The sequence below is a fragment of the Pseudopodoces humilis genome, chromosome 4 (assembly GCF_049639895.1).
Source record: "Pseudopodoces humilis isolate 2021_Gansu_Grassland_sample_001 chromosome 4, ASM4963989v1, whole genome shotgun sequence".
Lineage (NCBI taxonomy): Eukaryota > Metazoa > Chordata > Aves > Passeriformes > Paridae > Pseudopodoces > Pseudopodoces humilis.
In genome coordinates this window covers 32,227,926-32,247,999 of record NC_142203.1, presented here as the reverse complement: position 1 = coordinate 32,247,999, position 20,074 = coordinate 32,227,926, and the positions used below count along the sequence as shown (strand labels likewise).

General features: G+C 36.6%; 1 protein-coding gene across 1 annotated transcript in view; it reads left to right on the top strand.

Moving 5' to 3' along the window:
• PIGG (phosphatidylinositol glycan anchor biosynthesis class G (EMM blood group)) overlaps positions 1-20,074 on the top strand; it is an 89,364-nt gene that overhangs the window by 8,316 nt on the left and 60,974 nt on the right. The window contains exons 5-8 of the mRNA XM_005530935.3: positions 50-188; positions 3,839-4,051; positions 11,427-11,644; positions 14,110-14,391. Coding sequence (XP_005530992.2) covers positions 50-188; positions 3,839-4,051; positions 11,427-11,644; positions 14,110-14,391 — 852 coding nt within the window. The remainder of the gene's footprint in view (positions 1-49; positions 189-3,838; positions 4,052-11,426; positions 11,645-14,109; positions 14,392-20,074) is intronic.

Genomic DNA, 20,074 nt, shown 5'->3' with positions numbered 1-20,074 from the left:
AATGAATTGTGTTTGTATGGTAACTTATATTTTTTTCTATGATTTACAGGAGGAAGCTTCTCTGCCCAATTTGTTAGTTGTTTGTGGGGATCATGGGATGTCTGAAACAGGCAGTCATGGTGGGTCTTCAGAAGGAGAAGTGCACACACCACTGCTGTTTATCAGCTCTGCTTTTGAGAAGAGAAGTGGTAAGGATCAAAGAAGCATTTTTAGAACTGTCGTAGTTTCAGATGGAATAGAGTTAATTTTCTTCTTAGTAGCTGGTACAGGACTGTTTTTTGGATTCAGTATGAGAATGATGCTGATAACACACTGGTGCTTTAATGTTTACTCTGAATCAAGGTCTTTTCTGTTTCCCATGCTCTGCCATTAAGCAGGTGCAAAAGGAGCCATTAAAGAGTATAGCAAGGACAGCTGACCTGAACTGGCCAAAGGGATATTCCATACCATGGAACATCATCCCTAGTATGTAAACTGGGGCTACCAGTCACTGCTTAGGGATCGACTAGACATTCATCAGCAGTTGGTGACAGATTTTATTGTGAATCAGTTGTTTCTCTTGTTCGTTTTTTTTTGTTCTCCTTGTCTCCTTTTCATTACTATTATTATTATTATTATTATATTTAATTTTATTACTGTTCTAGTCTCAGCCTATGAGGTTTACCTTTTCTTTCTCCTCCCCACCAGGATGGGTGTTGTGAGTGACTGAGTGGCTTTGTGGTACTTGGTGTAAGGTTCCAGTAGATACCAGTGCATAGTGTACTCTAATAGGATGGGAACATTACTACTGTATGTAACTGTAACAAGAACAGCAATAATAATTATATGTAGATTATAGTAATTATTGTAATGGGAAGAGGGGGGAGAGAGAGAGGAATAAAACCTAGGAGAGGGAGAGGAATAAAACCTAGGAGAGGGAGAGGAATAAAACCCAACAGAAACATGTGATTCACAATGCAATTGCTCACCACCTGCTGATCGGTGCCCATCCTACCTTCAAGCAGCAATCCACCGCCCCCAGTCAACTCCCTCCACTTTGTGTAATGGCTACAATGCTGTATGGTATGGACTATTCCTTCACCTAGTTCAGCTGACCTGAACTAGTGGAAGGAATAGTCCATACCATAGAGCTGCTCCAACTGTGTTCCCTCTTAGCTTCTCATGCTCCCTGGCAGAACACAGGAAGTGGAAGAGTTCTTGATTTAGAGTAAGCCCTCCTTACTAACAGCTAGAACTTGAGTGTGTGTTATCAACGTTATTCTTATACTGAATCCAAAACAAAGCCCCTGTACTAGATACTAGGAAGAAAATTAACTCTGTTGCAGTTGAAACCAGGACAAGAACACACTGGCAACTCTTTACTTATATAGTCTAGAATTCTTCTTGAAAAGTGCTTTGGTTTGTTCTACAGCTATTTGGGAAAACCCATTCTGCGTAATCCAAAACTCAGCCAAAGTTAGCATCTGTATCTTGGTGAAACCATGAATCAAGCATTGTAGAGAATTGGTATATTTCTGAGATGATAATCTTGTACAGCCCTGCCCTGAATTTTGAGAGTAAATGAGGTCTGTTGTCTGGATACTGGGCTAATGGTAAATGAATAGGTGTAGATGCAAAATCATATGTGAAGTAGGTTTAAATTTTTCTTTCATGGCCAGAATATTTGCTTGGCCTCCATTCTTCCCTCTCAGAGAGCTGGGATAGAGGAATGAATGACAGTTTCTCACACAGAGTTAACTTGAAGGAAGAAGAAAGCACTTAGGAGGCTAGAGACTATTAGGAAGAGGTTTATTTTTTTAACATTAAATTGATCTGACCTTTGTGAAAGGGTGAGAGGTGATGGCACTGATAACATGACTATTGATTACTAAGACTTAAGGATGGAATATCGATCATGAGTGTGTTTACTGTATGGGCTGGTTAATTTTATATTATTGATGTGAGTTTACATGTTTCTGAAGCTGATTGATTTTCTACATGTGGATAGTAAAATATAAAAGCCAGATAGTTAGGAGGCAGTGAAGAAGTGGAGTGGTAGAGAATCTTTAGTCTGTTTTGTAGAGTTGTGCTTAAACTCCTTGACTGAGTGACTCGCCAGAATGTAGTTATACCAAGAGTGAATATTTTCCCCAAAATAATTCTCCCTTCTGCCTTTCATTCTGCCACTTGCCCATTTCCATCTGTTTTCTTTTCTTCTAAAACCTGTGTGCAGAACCTTGATTTATTTATCTTGCTGGAGGTTCCTGCAGCGTGGTGGAGGTAGATTTTCCTGTTGTTTGGAAAGTTGTTATTGAGCTGCAATAGAAAGCACTACTTGAGGAGTCATTGATCTCTTCTCAGATCTGTAAACAAAACAAAGTTAAGAGTGGATCAAAGCTCTTGGCTAAATTTTTATTTTATGAATTTCACTAGCATGTGTTGACAGCCAGGAAGAGCATAGATTCTGTAAGTGCAGTCTTCTGCTCATTGGAATTAGTTTCAATGAGGCTTAAACTGAATGAGCAGTTTTTACAATACAGTGAAATATATCTATTTACCTGTCTTTTGGGACACAGTTCTTGATTTCTAATGCCTTTGTAAATATCCAGCAGTTTACTTTCGATTGGTACAGTAATCAGGATTCTAGTGACTGCTCCTTATGATCCGACTGTAAACAAAATGTACTGTAGTTAATTTGGTAGACCTCAAAATAGTAATCCTGTGGGCTTTTTCCATTTAGTATGCTGTCAGGGTATTACTTGTATAGCCTTCTATAGAGATGTGTCATCCATGATTGGCTAAATGTGTTTGGTAGTTTGGCTTTTTTTAACCAGTTAAGAACTTGCCTTTAAAGATAAAATCTGAAAACTGCTGACATACAGGCACTCATGCAAAGAGGCTTTATGGATTATAGATGGCATTCTGTACAAGTATGGGATTAATCAGAGCTAGATGAGAAATGAGGGAAATTTTAATGCTCTTAAAAGGAGCCTTGAGAGGAATAAAGACTGTATAGAACTCTTACTATACTGCATTTAAGTCAAAACACTGAATACCTGAAGTTTCAAAAAGGATGAAACAAAATCATAATAGAAAAACACCGTTGCCTAACTAGTTTAGCACAAAAAGAAACAGCTAGCAAAACAGTTTAAAAACAGGAAGTTACCTGTGTTAATAAAATCATTCATGTCTGTAGATTTTCTGTGGGACTGAAGGCTAATCCTGGTAACTGCAGTAAGTTAGTGGAATCTTACACAGGACCCTTTAAAAGTCACTGGGTTTGCCTGGATATAGCCATAGATTTTGAGCCTCAACATTCTTTCTAATTCTTTTGTCTAATTCTGTTTGCCTAGCCACCTGATATTAATTAAATCTTGACCTGTTGTCATTACATGGTGAAGTTTCTGGAATCCTGTCAACATTATTTTAGATTCTCATTCTTTGTTAATACATTAGATTAGTCTACTGTAGTGCTTTCTATTATTTCTAATGTAAAAGTTATGAAACTCTCTTAGGCTACAACTTGATATTAAGGTGATGTCCTGGACCATCTGTTTTTGTACTTTTACTTGTATAACATTTATGTTGTGTTTATGGTAGTTGTTAACATTGAAGAGTGGTTCTGGCTAAGAATTTAATAAATATTGGATTTACAGCAGCAAAGAATAGCAGCTGAAAAAGATCAGTCAGCTCTCTGCAGACCATTTAAAATAACTGATCTAACACCAATGAAACAATAAGGTGCCAGCTGTCTCTGGAGAAATAGAATGGGATAGAATGAGCCTGTTATTGAAATACTTGTTTTCCTCTCTCTTTTTATTTGATTTTTTTTTTCTGTTTTTGTTTTTGTTGTTTCTAGCTCCTCTAGCCCAACCTGAACATGTGCAGCAAACAGATTTAGCTAGCACATTGGCAATAGGTCTTGGCCTTCCAATTTCAAGAAACAGTGTTGGGAACCTTATATTGCCAATTGTTGGAGGCAAGACAATGAGAGAACAGCTACGTTTTGTGCACTTGAATGGGTTCCAGCTTAGCAGATTGCTGCAAGAGAATACACCTGCATATGAAAAAGGTAAATTAGCTAAAAAAATGTTACAGATATACTGTTTATAAAGCAGTTTGGTCTTCTAAATTCAATAGTATGGCGTTGCACTGCAAATTAGCTACTCTTTTGAGAGCAGTATTTGGAACAACTGTACCAAATTAAATTTTTAATGCAACCTACTTTGATACACTGCTTCTGAATACAGTTTTTTTAATGACTACTATTATTCCTTTTTGGCAAAAGAGCAAAAATAATGATGGAGTAAGATTAAAGTAAAACTGCCAGTGTAGTTAAATCTCAGTGGTTTCATAACTGCTCTTTGTGAGGTGTCCTATATAGGGCACTAACTCTGAGCTATTTGGAGAGTTAACACAATGGACTGAATTTTCTAGTTTAAATAAAAAGATGCTTCAAGCAAAGCTGGGATATAATTTAGGGTAAGTTTTCTTTTAATTTCATTTTTATGTATTTACTTGGAATGAGAACCTAGAGAACTGCTTATTAAAAGTAAGCGTATGTGTGTGTATTTGGAGGAAAGAATAAAAAACAAGTATTTTTTCTACCAAGTAGAAAAAATAAACCAAACCTAGCAAAATGTGGTATTTCATTAGGAAACATGATAAAAATTGCAGTATAAATAATGAAGTTAATATGATAATTTTGTGAAAAAAAACTGTGTCAGAGGGTGAAGAAGTATATTTTACCATTGACATTAGAAGATGTTGTCTTAAAAGTGACTGTGAAGCTTATAAATTGATTTATAATCTGTTGAATTATTAAAGTAACTAGATGAGAATGCAGAGTTGTTTTACAGCTAGGAATAATTAAAGTGGATAGCAACGTAAATTTTAGCAAAATGATAATTCTAGGTCAAGAATCAATTATCTTTCAACATCACAGCTCCTAATCATAATTAAACCTTGTCCAGGAATCTCAACAAAATAAATTCCATTTGTTGCCACAGCATGCCTACAGCAGGACTCATGCTTCATCTCTTCTGCCATTTTTTTTCTGCACAGATTTCACTCAACCCAATTGTGTCAAGTGAGGAACTTGCCCTGTTGAGGGGTTTCAGGATTTGACTGTATGGTTGAAAATGCCGTCACAAAACTCCATCTTAGAGTATTTCTGCAAACACTGATGAAACAAACTGGAATTTCTACCAGCTTCTGATTTATATCTCCATTTCAATTTTATTTTTCATCTCAGAACAGCTTAATTTCAATTTGTAGCTTTCATATGAGAAATGAAAGTCGAAATTGCTGAGGATAAAAATGTGAGAATCTTTTATGCTGTTTGCTTGTGATTGCAAACTTATTAGAAGCGCTGCCTTACTGGAAAGAGTCCGGGAGGCAAAGCATCCAAATGACTTTCTCTCCTTTCAGTAATGGAAAGTTTCAGTAACATGGTGCAAGTCTTGGTCCAAATCATGGTAGCTTTTTTTACAGTCTTAATGTCAATTTTCTGTGTTGCTGTGGACTTCAGAGAGGAACCTTGTTTTTCTTAGAGTGTCCTAGATGTGCAAGGCTATAGGCTAATGTCTGTTCATTTAAGACTGGCAGGGAAACAGTATGTTCTGTTTGTTTAGTGTTGTTTGATTGATGTGGATACTTCAGGCTTAGAAATACTAAAGACAATGTCACTAACTCAGTGACTAATATGAGCATGCATGAATAGCTATTTGTTTTGCGTGGCTTTTAAGTGAAGATAGCTACCATCCCACTATCCCACTACAGGCATATACACATCTGTTAGGATTCCCCTAGAAAGAGGTTACCTTGCAGAGAAGTTATTATATTAAGTAATCTGAATCATGTTCAAGAAGTTGACCTCTTTTTAACAGTGGTAAAAAGGAGGATCCTAGGAGCTGCTTAGCCAGTCAGCCTCACCTCTGTGCTTGGTAAGTTCACAAAACTGATCTTCCTGGAAGACATGTCAAAACACGTGAAGGATAGAAAGGTTATTGGAAACAACTGACACTACTTTGCCTTGGGCAAATGGTGCCTGCTAATTTAGTGTCCTTCTCTGATGGAGTAAATGCATCAGTGGACAAAAGATGTGTCATCCACTTAGGTTTCTGTAAGCCCTTTGGTAAGGCCTCCCTGAACATTTCTGCTGCTGCCGTTGGAGTGATAGAGTTTGACAAATGAACTCTGTAATGAATAAGTGTAAATGTAAATGTAAAGTCAGTGGCTTAATGTCTAATTTGAAACCAGTAATGGGTGGTGATCTAGCAAAATATGTCTCCATTAACAGTGCTGGCAATGAATGAGATAGTCTTAAAAGCAGTCTTCCAGCCTGAATAATTCTAGAATTCTAAGATTGTAAAGTTGGGAATGTGAGGGAAAATCAATCTTTATGTGAGAGAGTGGTGACTGGCATGTAGTTGTGCCTGGGAGTGGATGATGAAATAGTTGAGAACTTCTGGCTCAGGATTAGTGCACAGACCAACATGGGCAATATTGTGTGGGTGTCTAGTGCAGACAGTTGGATTGTAATTCATAGCTTTTCGGACAGCTGGAGGAAGTCCTACCTTCATCTTCCATGGTGCTCATGTAGTGCTTCAGCCATCCTGTTGCCTTTCAAGCTAGATGACTGGGCAGTGAGATGGACTGAAAAGCTGCTGGATTCACATGTGCATGTGATCAGCAGCACAAAGTCCTCTTGAAAGCTGTTGTGATCAACCACAGGGCTTGACTCAAGCCAGCACTATTTAACATCTTCATCACTGATCTGGCCAGTGGGACAAAGTGGTGTCTCGGCAAGGGAAGGACACAATAGGAATCTGGGAGAAGCGCTTGATGCAGTAGGTGGGTCTGCTGTCACTCAGAGGCGCTTCAACAGGCTGGAGAAATGGGCTGACAGAGACCTCTAAAGGTTCAGCAAAGGGGAATGCCAAATCCTATACCTGGGAAGACATAATTCCTATGTACCAGTGCAGATTGGATTTTGACTGACTGGAAACAACTGGAAGAACCACCATGGGGTGACCAAATTGAACATCAGGCAGCAGAGCACCCTTGTCAAAGGAAGGGCAATAGCATCCATGGTGGCATTAGGACGACAGTCATCAGCTGGTCAATCCTGCCTCTTGTATCAGCTGTGGTGAGCAGACATCAGGAGTCTTTGGTCTGGTGCTGGGCTTCTCAGTACCATAATTTAGTGAATATAATGTAGTGTGTGAAGAGCATGGTCATGAAGGTGATGAAGGGATTGGAACATCTGTCATATCAGAAGGGACTGAGTGTGCTAGGACTGTTCAGGAGGGGTCTTATCAATGTAGGTAATACGTGATGGGAGGGAATAGAAAAGGTGGAACTGGTGGTCCCCACAAAAAATTTAGAGGAAACTTTTTTAGGATTTGTCAAACACTAGATAGAGTTAGGAAGAAAGGTTGTGGAGACTTCCTACTTGTAAACGTTCAAGAGCTGACTGGACACAGATCTGAGCAGTCTTCTTTAGCTCACCCTGCTCAGAACCTTTTGATCTTCATCTGCTGAACATTTGAACACTCATCAGAGTTACATTGACAGCTCTCGGGGTACATAATTTCTGAATTCCACCGACAAGCTCTGCTGCCCAAAACATAGTTGGAATCAGTTGGATGTCATTCACATTTGCTTAGTTGGACATCACTCATTGAAACTGATGCTGCAGTTTCAAGCTTTCCAATGCAGATTCTCAGCTGGTAACAACTAGTGGACCATAACATTTCAGATCAATGCTAAGAAAAATGCCTATGACTGGAACTTCAGTTTAAGGTGAAAGGCATTCTTGAAAATGCTTGGAAGGATAGCATAAGCCTTGCTGCTTTAAAAAAAAAAAAACAAAAAAACCCCAAACACAAAATTTTGAACTCTTGATGTCAAAATCAGTAAGCTCTATGGAAGGGGAAAACATGGCATTCCTGTCCAGTGCTGTAATTTACAGCACAGGGGTTAGAGCACAATGTTGGTACCATGAGGATGATGACTAAGTCAGTCATGGCAGGAAAAGACTCACCCATTTTAAGCTGTATCATAAAATATGCATTCATTTTTGGTGGAATATTAGTTTCCTTCTTAACACAATGAGATGAAGACAGGTATCAGTTGAGTTGAGTAACAGTCAGATGGGAAGGCAGAATGACCTTTACAAGCTGTTTCATAAAGAAGCCATGGATTCACCTGCTCCAATGTTAAGAGCAAATGGTAAGAGTACATAAAAATATCTTTTCATCTTCAAGTGTGTTTTAAATATACCTGTTCATAAATAAAGAGCAGAATGAAGGCAGGTCAGTAACTTTTTTCCCCCCATGTTTGTTCATATAAACAATCGTTTTCAAACTAAGAAGTTTTACACCCTGTAATGGGACTTGGGCTTTCCTTTATTGAAGTACAGAAGAATCCTCACACTTAAACTGATCCTCAGTTAAATTAAATTTTACATGAGAAACTTGAAGCTTGACTAAGGGCTTTATTATTTAAAACACATCTTTTTGAAACATGCTAATAAATTGTAATGTGAGACATGAGCTTTTCTTTTGATAGATGTGGATACATGCAGTTAAAGTCTGAAAAATAAGAATAAAAATAGCTAGCAAAAATTATAAAGCTGAAAAAAGATGTATCTAAAAAGACATTTTGGGTTTTTGAGCAAGTTCATACCTCAGTGTAAGAAAGAGAGGCCTAGGTATCTAGCAATGCTTCCCTTGTGTTCTGAACTTCTGAACATGTAGCTGAATTATAAATTAGGACCTTTGAAAGACATTTTACAGTGGAATGAAGAGTCATGCTTGAGAGCAAGTTGGGTGGTGTTATTAAAATGAGTGCAAGCTTTTCCATTTGGGACTCATCCTGAACTTGTATTAGATTAAAATAATTTGACTTTTACTGGGACATTTATGTATTGAAACTGGAGAAGTCACTTTTACATTATTCATTCTTTCCTTATAATTCTTTTTAAATGATTGCTGCCTGTGACTGGAACTGAGTGAAATTGTTGTCGAACAGAAGCTTGCAACTCTTGCCTATTTGGTTGTGATAAGATGGTAGTGAGGCTGAAGCACAAATTGCTAATGTAATACTTTGCAAGTAAAACATTGCCAGTGCTTTGGGAAATGTGCAGCTTGGCAAGCTTGCTTTGGATTTTGCTTCCATTTTGACTTGTCTTTTAAGTATCCCATATGGGACTGACTTACCAATATTACCTGCCTGTTACCAAAATGCTTCTCCAGCAACTTAGTGTCCTTGACCCTTCTTATTTTATGCTTCCTGCATATAAATGTGCCACTGAACCAATATAACTGGAGTTCTCAAACAAAATTTGTGAACCATGGTCTTTTATTCCTGTTTGCAAGGTCTTGAAGTCATTAATTCATGAGGGTTTGACTAAAAGTCATCTTTCATAACATGAACACAATGGTTTTGGTGAACAGTTAGCATGGAAAGAAGTAGATGAGGATGAAAGAAAAATGCTAGAAGGAATGAAGAGGGAGACTAATCAAGAGGCAGTAAAATGGAGCAGAACAGGAGCAGAAGATGTTGAGGGAATTTATTTATATTTCAAAATATATCTTGAACTCATTTCAGTCTTCTGTGTAATGAAAAAGTGTCCTGTCAAATCTCAGTTTGATTAAAGCTCATTTTGGATGATCCTTTATGGATGTCCTCAAACATATGAATATTTAACCTTATTTCAAATATACTGGAAGAGAAACTTTATAGGGAAGTTAAAGGAATTACAGGGAAGAAATGAAATCCTCTGTGTGCACTGGCATCTATCTTGATATACAGCTCTTTGTTGCTGGCTGGATTGTACTTTTTAGCAGATCGCTGCAAACCCCCTGCATAACAGGGTCAGCATGTCTTGGAGTCTTCTGGAAATCTTGGGAAAACTGGACATTTTGAGTTAAACATTGCCTCTTAAAATTCTCTCTTTTGAGTTCAGCCCACAGTAGATGATGAAGTGTCTTGTATGGTAAGAGACTTGCAAATAGTAAGCACGATTCTTTCATGACTATACAAATTGTGAATAGAAATACTTAATTCACCTTCACCTTAATTCACTTGAAATAAAATTTCAGATGTTTCTGGAATTAATTATGTACTTTTGCTGAAAAGGCTTAACAAAAAATAAAGTGTTTTTTTTCCAAGTAGAATACACTATTCATTTACGAGGACTGAAAAAGAGCTGTAACTTAAATTTTTGTGACACCAGAGTTATTTCAGTCATTGTTTTAATCTTTCTTGTCTGAAACTGTACAGAAAATGTTTCACCTCACTTTCAGCTAAGAAGGGAAGAACTGCAAGTTATATAAGAATTTCCAAATTGATCTTTTATACTTATCTTATACTTATACTTACCTTTCAACTGAAATTGCAGGGAAATATCAAGTACTATTAGTGTGAAGTGAAATTAAACATCTTTTTTTCAGAAAAATGCAGATAAATGTAATATTCATGTATAGCATAAGTTCCAGTGAGATATGAGTTTCTGAAGTAACACTCTTGCTTTCCATGTGCTATCAACTGAATTTGTGTTGTGAATGCATACTGTGTTTAATGACCAATATTTGAAAAGCAGAATCACAGATTAGGTAAAGTAGGACTGGATCACTCAGGTTATCTAGTCCAACCCCTCTGCTCAAGCAGCACATTACTCAGGAATGTGTCCAGATGACTTTTGCATATCTGCAACCCCTCCATGCAACCTGTTCCAGTGCTCAGCCACAGAGTAAAAAAAGTTCTTCCTCATGTTTAGTTAGAACTTTCTGTGTTCCTGTGTTGCCTCTTGTCAACAGGCAGACTTCAGCCTATTGCTGGGCACTGTTGAGAAGAGCTTGGCTCCATCCTCTTGACACCCTCCCTTCAGATACATACAGACATTGATGAAGTCTCCTCTCAGCCATCTCTTCTCAAGGTTGAACAGGCCCAGCTCCCACAGCCTTTCCTCATGGAAGAGGTGCTTCAATCCCCTCATTATCTTTGTTGCCCTCCACTGGACCTGTCATCAGCTATTTAATAATTTCCTACTTAGTTTATACAATGTGTTCTGGATGATGAGTAGTTCCAGTGGACAACATTGCTTTCTTCCCTCCCCCACAGTATCTGAAGCATTTGAATCGTTTATCCTAGAAACTCTTTGTAGAAATGAATGGCTATTAAAATAAGTTTTTCAATTGTTAGAGGTCTTGACAGTTTATTAGGTTATAATTAATTGCTTTTATTCCAAGTAACTGGTATTGCTGCAGGGAGATAAAGATAGTGTAATTTTGTACCTGTGAAAAAATTTTCAACTGCCATAGCAATTATATATTTTTATTAACTATACAAGCAAATATAAAAATATGATCACGTCTTCAAGTAATCTTTCTTTATTCATGGCTCCTCTTGCTTCTTTTCTTTTTTCCTTTTCTCTCCAGATCCTGGATATGAACATTTTAAGATAGCAGAAAAATCCCATGGTAATTGGATCAAACTGTATTTAGAGGGGAACAATTCAGAAATACTCTTAAATCTTGGCAAGAAGATCCTGAAGCAATACCTAGAGGCGCTCAAGACTTTGAGTTCCTCATTAAGCAGACAAGTGGCACAATATGACATGTATTCAATGATGGTGGGGACTGTGATCATTATGGAGGTATGAAAATAGAACTTTCTGTGAAAAAGTTAAGTGCACTAAAGTAAAGTATCTTGGTGTTGGATATGTAATGTATATACTTACTGGTCTTTAAAATTACTGAATGTGGGTTCTTAGGGTTGGCTGACATCCTGCTTGGATAAGATTAATGCTCCTTTTAAAATAAAATCTGGGCTCCAAAATGATTCAAGAGAGCTTTTGATACAAATTAGTTACATTTTAGTGTAGGTAGCTATAGTAGAGATGCAGATGTGCTACAACTTAAGTTATTTCCCTATTAGTTAGCCTTCTATTTTTGAGTAGTTTTACTGCATTAGGAAAAAAAAAAAGTCTGGAAAGTAAATCCTTAGCTGTTCTTCTTTATCTAATGTTGAGTATAGCTGCTCCAAACAGGCAATACCTTATATGGAAAATTTTCAGAGTTACAGGAATTGTTCCTTGTACTGATAGATTTAGAGCCCTGAAATAAATACTTGCTGTAGGATTACCTCTTCATATCAACATATTCATATCTCCTGTAGTTATAAGGATAAGATATACCATATCTTTAATTTTAAGTGGATCTTTCCAGCTGAGGTTATGGGGAAAACTCAAGTGCTGAATCTCCGTTGTCCTGTCTGGGCTCTGTGCCTTGTCTCCCATGCATTGCTCTCTGCATACAGAGTGCTTCTGAAATGGCTTTCTGGTAGACTGCTCAGTAGGGTTTGTCACTCTGCTGATCATTTCACAGGAATGAGTTCCACGGTACCCTTGGGTAGATGAGATGGTAGGTTCTGTTCCTGCTCTACAGATGGAAGATCTGGAGGTGGACAAAGTTCAGTGCAAAGCTGAAGGTGCATATCTTTCTTTGTTCCTTTGTTTTCAGAACCTATGCATTCAAGCTGTTGAGAGTTACTTTAGATCTGAAGCACTGGATTTTTGTTTTTCTGGAATGTAGTTGTAGATGCTTGCTATTTCTGGAAAACAAATCTTAGGTGTTATAAGCAATCAACTTTCATCAAAGAAATATGCAGCTACTAACCACAGAAATTTCTGTTTAGGAGTGTATGCTCAGAATAACTGTAAGATTCCAGCAAAAAGGCTGGAGTTTTTATTTTCTCCAGTGCAATACTCAAGAAACTGCCTTGCTTTCCAAAATGTTTTTGTCTAGATATCGATTTTCCACCTTCACTGAATAAATAAGACTAGAGAAACTCAGATGTTGCTTCAAACTACTCCATGCTATAAATGCCAATTATCCTGTATTTCTGTTGAGAAGAATACCTCTGAGACATGAACTGTTAACAGTGCATTTGCTCCAAAGACCTAAGTTTAGCTTGGTAGATATTTACACTTTGAGTGTTTTCCCGCCATGAGTGCCATGAGTTTTAGCTTAAATTTTGAGTGATGGGCTGAAATATAATACTTAAGCCAGTATGATACTCAAAACTGCATATTTGCATAACCAGATGACATATGCAGTAGAATATAAAGAAGTAGCAGACTATTGCAAAGCATTTGTTTGTTGGTATTTTTTTTTTTTTGTCTACTATACTATGTCTCACTGCAGTGTGGGAAAAAACTTAGGCACAGGTTTTTGCAAGTGACAGTGAAAGATTACAGGTTGACAGTAGTCTGATATAGTTGTTTTTGTTTTGATTTGTTTTAATCTAGCTCTAGCACCAGCTGATTGAGGTCAGTCTAGTCCTAGCTCCATCTCTGCAGCTTGCAAACCATTTCAGCATGTGGCTGAAGTTTCCCACTTTTTGGTAAAGGTTTGTATCTGAGTAGCAGAAAGTTTCATTTTATTTTTCATCTCTGCTGCTACAGTTACATAAGAGGAAACTTGGAATTCTGCCTTGTCTGTGTGCAGGTCAGAGCCAAGAAAGTAAAAGCAATAAATTAAATTAAGATAAAGAGAGATACAAGAAGTAAATACTGTGAGAATTAGTAAGCTAGAAATTCAGCATACACTTGTGGGATAGTATGAGAACTTCCCCTTGTCTGGGAAGCTATTTAGCTCAGCAGGGTATCATACATATGTTTTTTTCATACAGGAAATAAATAAACTGCCTTTGACAGAGTGTATTAACTTCAGGCATTTGCAGGTGACAAACAATGGGTCAAATTTGTTTGCCTAGGAGCTATTTCAATATTGGGAGTTCAAGGTCTTTTACAGGGAATGAAGGTCATACATATCATTGATTGCCACAGGTGAAGAGCCAGATGATGATTTATTGAACTTGGGAACTTGTGTGTTTAAGCCCTTAATAGATGAAAAGACAATATTGGGTTCTCCCATTTATATAGTAGTATCTTACTGGGGCAAAAGAAGTCCAACATAATTCTTCAGAGTTCTTTTTGATAAAGTATGCATATTAGCAGTGTGACGTGGATGACAACAGCATGATTTTTTGTGTGAATTCTTACTGTATGTTTTAGCTAACCCCAATTTTTAAAGTATTAATCCTCTATTTCTTTTCTAGGTTCTGCTACTACTTTTGCTCAGTGTTCCAAAAGCCCTGAGTAAGCGAGCAGAATTTGAAGTGCCCCTCTCCCCTCCACTGTACTCTCTGCTGTTTTACTTGATGTGTCTAATGCTGTGTGCTGTACATATCATTGTATGCACATCAGCAGAAAGTTTGTGCTATTTCTGCAGTATGTCCTGGTTAACAGCAGTTGGAGTGATGATGCTGATTTCTGCACTCATGTGTGGTATTTTATCTGCTATAGCAAAAATCTTGGAGAATTCCAGACTTCCAGTGAAGGTGAGGGCATGCATTAATTATGATTCAAAAAGTTTTATCTTTAATATACTGTCTTTTATCTTTCATAATACTGTCAGTTACAATTTTGTTTTCTCTGTGTGTGCTTAAAGAAATTCTTATTTGTAATGTAATATGAATATGTATTATTATTTAAAATTATAACTGAAATGTGCTGTTGTCACTGTGGCATGATACTGGCTGGTGAAGATCTAAGAAATGCTTATTTTGACATAATTTGAAGAAATTTTTTAAATACTGTACAATATTTTCCGGTTGACTGTGAGATCAGAAACAGTTATGCCTTGTACACATTGTATGCTTTTATATAGTTAGGTTTCACAATTGCAATTGAAACAAGATGTATAATACTTTACAACAATATGCACAAAGGACAGTGATGATACGGGAGACAGTAATGCTCTAAGAAAAATATATTTTGCCACTCTACCTTTCCTTGTATTGGTGTTATTAATGTTTGGGGTTTTTTTAAATAGTTTTGAGCATGCAGTAGAGGGAGCTGATTTAATCTGTCTTTTAGAGGTTAAGAAATACAGTTTGTTAAAGTTTTTGGAGTTCTCAAAGTGTTCTCAGTGTGATGAGTTTTATTGTTGTGTTCAATAGAATACAGGTAATTCCAAGGAAATAAAATTTGCAATGTCTCTTCTTCCACTGTGAAATGTAGTGTGCCAAGAGCTGTCAGTCACACCATAAAATCAGCTTCTAGCTGTTTTTTCTGCTGCTTGTTAGTTATATTTTTCAAGGGTCCCTGATGTTCAATAGCTTTCCTGCCTATAGTATTCCATTCGATGGTGCAACCTCTGTGCAGTACAGCCCTTCATCAACTATGTTCATAGAATCAAGCTTGGGGGTTTAGTACATTTTTTTAAGTGTGTGACAAAATATGACAAGTCCATTGCTTTAATGATATGACAGCATGCTCTATCAAGGAGAAAAGCAAACTTTCTGACTTGAAGAAACATTTTGTAACAGCTATATTTCTTACAATTCAGAAAATTTCAGTGTTCCTGAGTAAAGATTCATTCTGCACTCTGTGCAGACATGTGCTGTAATTCCTGAGTGTAGATTTAAATCTAAATTCTTATAAATCAGGTTGCTAATATATTTTATTCAAACTATACTATATTATATTTTTTTTTCTGTAATTTCTGACTAGGTGTTTTTTTTCCTTAGAAGAAGAATAAGAATATAACCTTGAAATAATAATTAATGCTCCAGTGTAGAAATCTCATGTGTACTTGGTGTGCAATGACAAACAAACACAACTATGAAAGATAAACTTGTCATCTTGTTACTAGTTTTTCTAATTTTAGCAAACAGTAGAAATCTAAATATGATGAGTTTTGTAGACCTGCATAAAATTTACATACATGCCACTTCAGTAGCATGGAGGGCAATGACTACAGATGATATATTTCTTCTCCAGCTGGACAGTTTCAAAGAATCTCAGAATGATAGAGTGCTCTGGGTTGGAAGTAATATGAAAGATATCCAGTTCCAAACCCCTTCCATGGGCAGGGACACCTTCCACTGGATCAGGTTGCTCAGAGCTCTATCTTGCCTGACCTTCCAGGCATGGGGCATCCACAGCTTCTCTGGACAGCCCATTTTAGTGTCTCACCCTCAGATCATCTGTTCAAATTGACAATACACAAATGAGGTTTTCAGCCAGGTTTGTGTGTATGTTTTTTTTTTTTTCAGGGCTGGGGCAGATAGAAATAAAAAATACTGGATTTTCCATCCCAGGTTGGTCTGTGATCATATTCCTACCTGAGATATATTTGAAAAAGTGGGAAGCTTAAGTATATCTTATGAAGTTTAGGCAAGATTAATTCTGTTTGAGGTAGAATTTGAGGTTTTGTTTGTATTCAGCCCTGTAAAAATACATTTTTGTCATCCTATCTTCACTCCTATTCCATAGGTGACTGAATTACTGGATGTATCTCCTCGCATCAGTCAGGGAGGCTTTGCTGTCCCTGTTCAAGTTCCAAAGAAAGCTTGAAATATTTTGTGAGTTTAGTTAGTATGTGCCTTCATTCCAGACATGTATAAAAGCAGTGACTTGGTTCTGATACTTTGACCACTCTCAGGGCTGTTGTAGAATGATGTGGTGGGGCTTTTTTTGTGTCTGCTTAGACAAATACGGAGCGTGGAGAAGGTGAAAGGAGCAGTGTATAAATCTGGCGCTGCTTGTAATGCAGATGCATTCCAAACATTCATCTCTGTCTTTCATCTTCTTTCCAGTAGAATACCTAGATTTTGGGGAAGAAATGGGTTGTTTTTGTATGCTGTGTGTTGATCTTGAAGGGTCTTCTGTGTGAGTTATGAGTACCACTTATGCTAAAATACCTCTGAATCCAAGTGTTTTGTTACCTGTGCATCTCCATATTGCAAATCTGCATTTGGAGTCCACTTCTGAAAGAATTCTGAAGCCCTGGTCTTCAGATGGTGGGAGTAGAATCCTGAATCTTGGCCTTTCTGGTTAAAAAAAAAGCTCAAAAGCCTTTTCTAAGCTCAAGCTATATGATGAAATGTAGGTATTTTAAAAGTAATTAAGATAAGCGCTCCTGTTAATGGCTTCAGAGCTTTTTTCCTTCAAATTGTTTCCGTTCACATCTAAAGATTTCTCTGAAGTGCTTCTCATTTGTAATGCTTTTTTTTCCCCCACTGTGGCTGAATATAGAAACTGATTACCAAGTTCATGAATTTTCTGAAGACCAGTGCAGGCAGTGTTAGCATCTGCTTCCTGACTGTTATTTATAGATTCTGATTGCTGTGTTTCTAGCAGAACCAGTCCCTTCTTTTAATGATACTTAAGGCTTTAAATAGTTCGGCAGCCCTTTATGAATTCCAGAAAATTGTTAAAAATTCTAATTTCTTGTTCATAGTTTCACTGTAATTGCTTGGTAGTTGATTTAAGCATGGTATTTACTACTACTAATTGTGGGGTTTTTGCCCTGTTTCTGATAGAAATAAAAACTAACAGGTTTTTTTTGAAACTAGAATATAGAAGTAAAGTCTTGTCAAGTAGAGGTCTTGAGAATTTTCATTATGCAGAATTATAGTGGATTTTTATTACATCTGCAAAATGTTCTTCTTTCATTTATTTTAAAGTACCTGTTCATTTAACAGTATTTTTGGTTTTCCTCCTTTGTTTGATATTCTTGATGAATTGAGCAATGTTGCATTTTTATGCAATTGCACCTAAAATATTTTCAGCATTTTCTGACTTGGGGAGAATAAAGCTGATTGGTTGGTGGCTTTACCAGATAGTGTTCAAAAATTATCCCAAACTGCTTTGAAAATGTAGGAACAAGTGTGATCTGTAGTACTTTGTCATGGGAAAGTTACCATCATAGAGAATCAAGTCCCTGGGTTCAGGGAGCTCCAGTATCAGAAGGGAGCATAATGGTAAGTGTTTAAATTGTGAGTGATGGTGAATATGAAGAAGAAAATGCTTCTCATCTGAAAAGTAGCTGCAGAATTTCTCAGGCATTAACTGTAGGTGGTTAATCACGAAAAACCCAGATAACTGGAATAAGACTCGGAGCACAGACTACTACAGGTTTTATTTCAAAGTGAAAAAGTTTCAAAATTTAATGATCAAAGGTGCATGTACTCTGTCATTTATGTACTGACACTTTTGCAAGCTAGCAAGGTATGTTCAAAGATAGGGCAGAGAGGTCAGTTTTTTATTGCTTAAATTCTAGTGCTGATACATCAGTTGTTCAAGCTGCCTTGGCTTGGGAGATTATATGCTTACATCATTTAAAGCCTGGCACTTAAAGATTTCTAAACAAAAGCTTCTGTTCCAAGTTTTTTTGCTAAGGTACCAAATTGAGTTATACAGGTTTTTTAGTATCTAGAGTTTCTGCTGGGTACCTGAGGGCTGGGAATGTTCAGCAGTGGGAGAAACAGCACTGTGATTATCAGAGTAAGACCTATATTTCAATGCCTTTAAACCAAATCTAAAAACTAGGTGCAATCTAAATAATCTAAGGTCAGAATCTATATTACACCATACTCATGGCATTCATAATAAGGCACAGTTTGTCTATAAGGGATTTGAAGTAAATTTAGAAAAGCTTGGTGAAGGTATTTCCAGATTTTCTTGAGATTATCAAGGCTCAGGAGATTATAATTTGCATAATAATTTTTAATTTTGCATAGTGATTTAACTTGGATCTGAAATGTGGTTTATCAGTAAACGTCATTAGATTTGAATCCTTTGATGTGAATGTAAGTGTAGTTTTTTTCTCTTTTCACTGAAGTTGAGAGAGACAAGCAGGTGAGAAATAACTGAATTCTGACCCTGGAACATTTCACATTAATGCCATAATTTTGATGAGGTTTTTGTATGTTCCCCATTGATAATGCATCACTTCAGTTTTCATACCAGTTGCTGACAGCAACTAGATACAAGAGACCAATCCTTCTGTAGATTTTATGTTATGTCTTACAAAGAAGACAAATTATATCACAGACTTGTTCATTCTCATTTATTTAGGATCTCAGATTCCTTTGTCTCTGCAAGCAGATGGTGCTTACATGCTCATTTATTTAGTTAGCCAAGATCTTTAAGGTCAGCATGATAGAATTACTGGAATTTAAACTTGCTGAAGATCCATCATGTACTGTTCTTGTCTCAGCTTTGTGAATTTCATGCTCTTTGGTCTTTGGAGAGACTACCTTGTCCTTTTGTTCCAAATACCAGCTTATGGTATTTGCTTTTCAGAATAGAGTACTAAACAAACTGAGTGGTCTTTAGAAAACCAAAGAAGTTTCAAATGCTAGTAAATGTAGACTGAACCTGGACATTTTTTCAGATTATTAGTATTTCCCCCCGCATTACTGTTGTGTGTAATGGGGACTTTTGGTTTTGTGGGATTTTGTTTGTGTGTTTGTGTTGTTGGGTTTTTTTAAAGTGAAATGATTTTGTTGTAATGTCTTTAACAACACAAGAAAGGAAAGAGATGTGACTAGGTCATTATTTTAATTATAGTTCCTGCATTCTTTCACATACAACTCATTCAGTTTTGATTTTGCAAAAGTTTTTTCCCTAAAGCAAAATTCCTAATAATGTTAACTGTCTTCTTGCATCATGTGTTTGTTGTTTTCTCTGTGTTACATTGTCTTGCTTATTGAACAAAAATACATATGCTGCTGTCAGTAAGTCATAAACACAAGTGATGCTTGCATTTAAGATGTTCAGAGATACTTGTATTGCTTATACCTGCTCTCTTGTTAACTGTTCAAAGGTCAGTTTGGTTTGATTTTCTTTCAACATGATTTAAACCATGCAGGAATTGTAGTACACTGTGCATTTTTTAATTTAGTAGGTTCTCTGTGAAATTTATCCCTATGAATATTCAAGATTTTTTTGTAAGTTTGTTCATAGGTCAAATGTAGGAGGATAATGTGGTTAAAATACAGAGTTAAAGAAATGAATGTGAAAGCAGTTTCAGAGATCTTTGTTCTGAAGTAAAAATGGCATGCAGTAATTTCAATCTGGCTTTTAAACTTTTTTTTTATTAGGTCTTAAAATATAGTTTAATAGTTACTCCATGATATTCTGTAATAGTGCAAGATGAGATAAAATAAAATAGTAATGTATGATTTTTGACAGTGTCTTTCCCAAAATTATTCACAAGCATGTATGTTATCC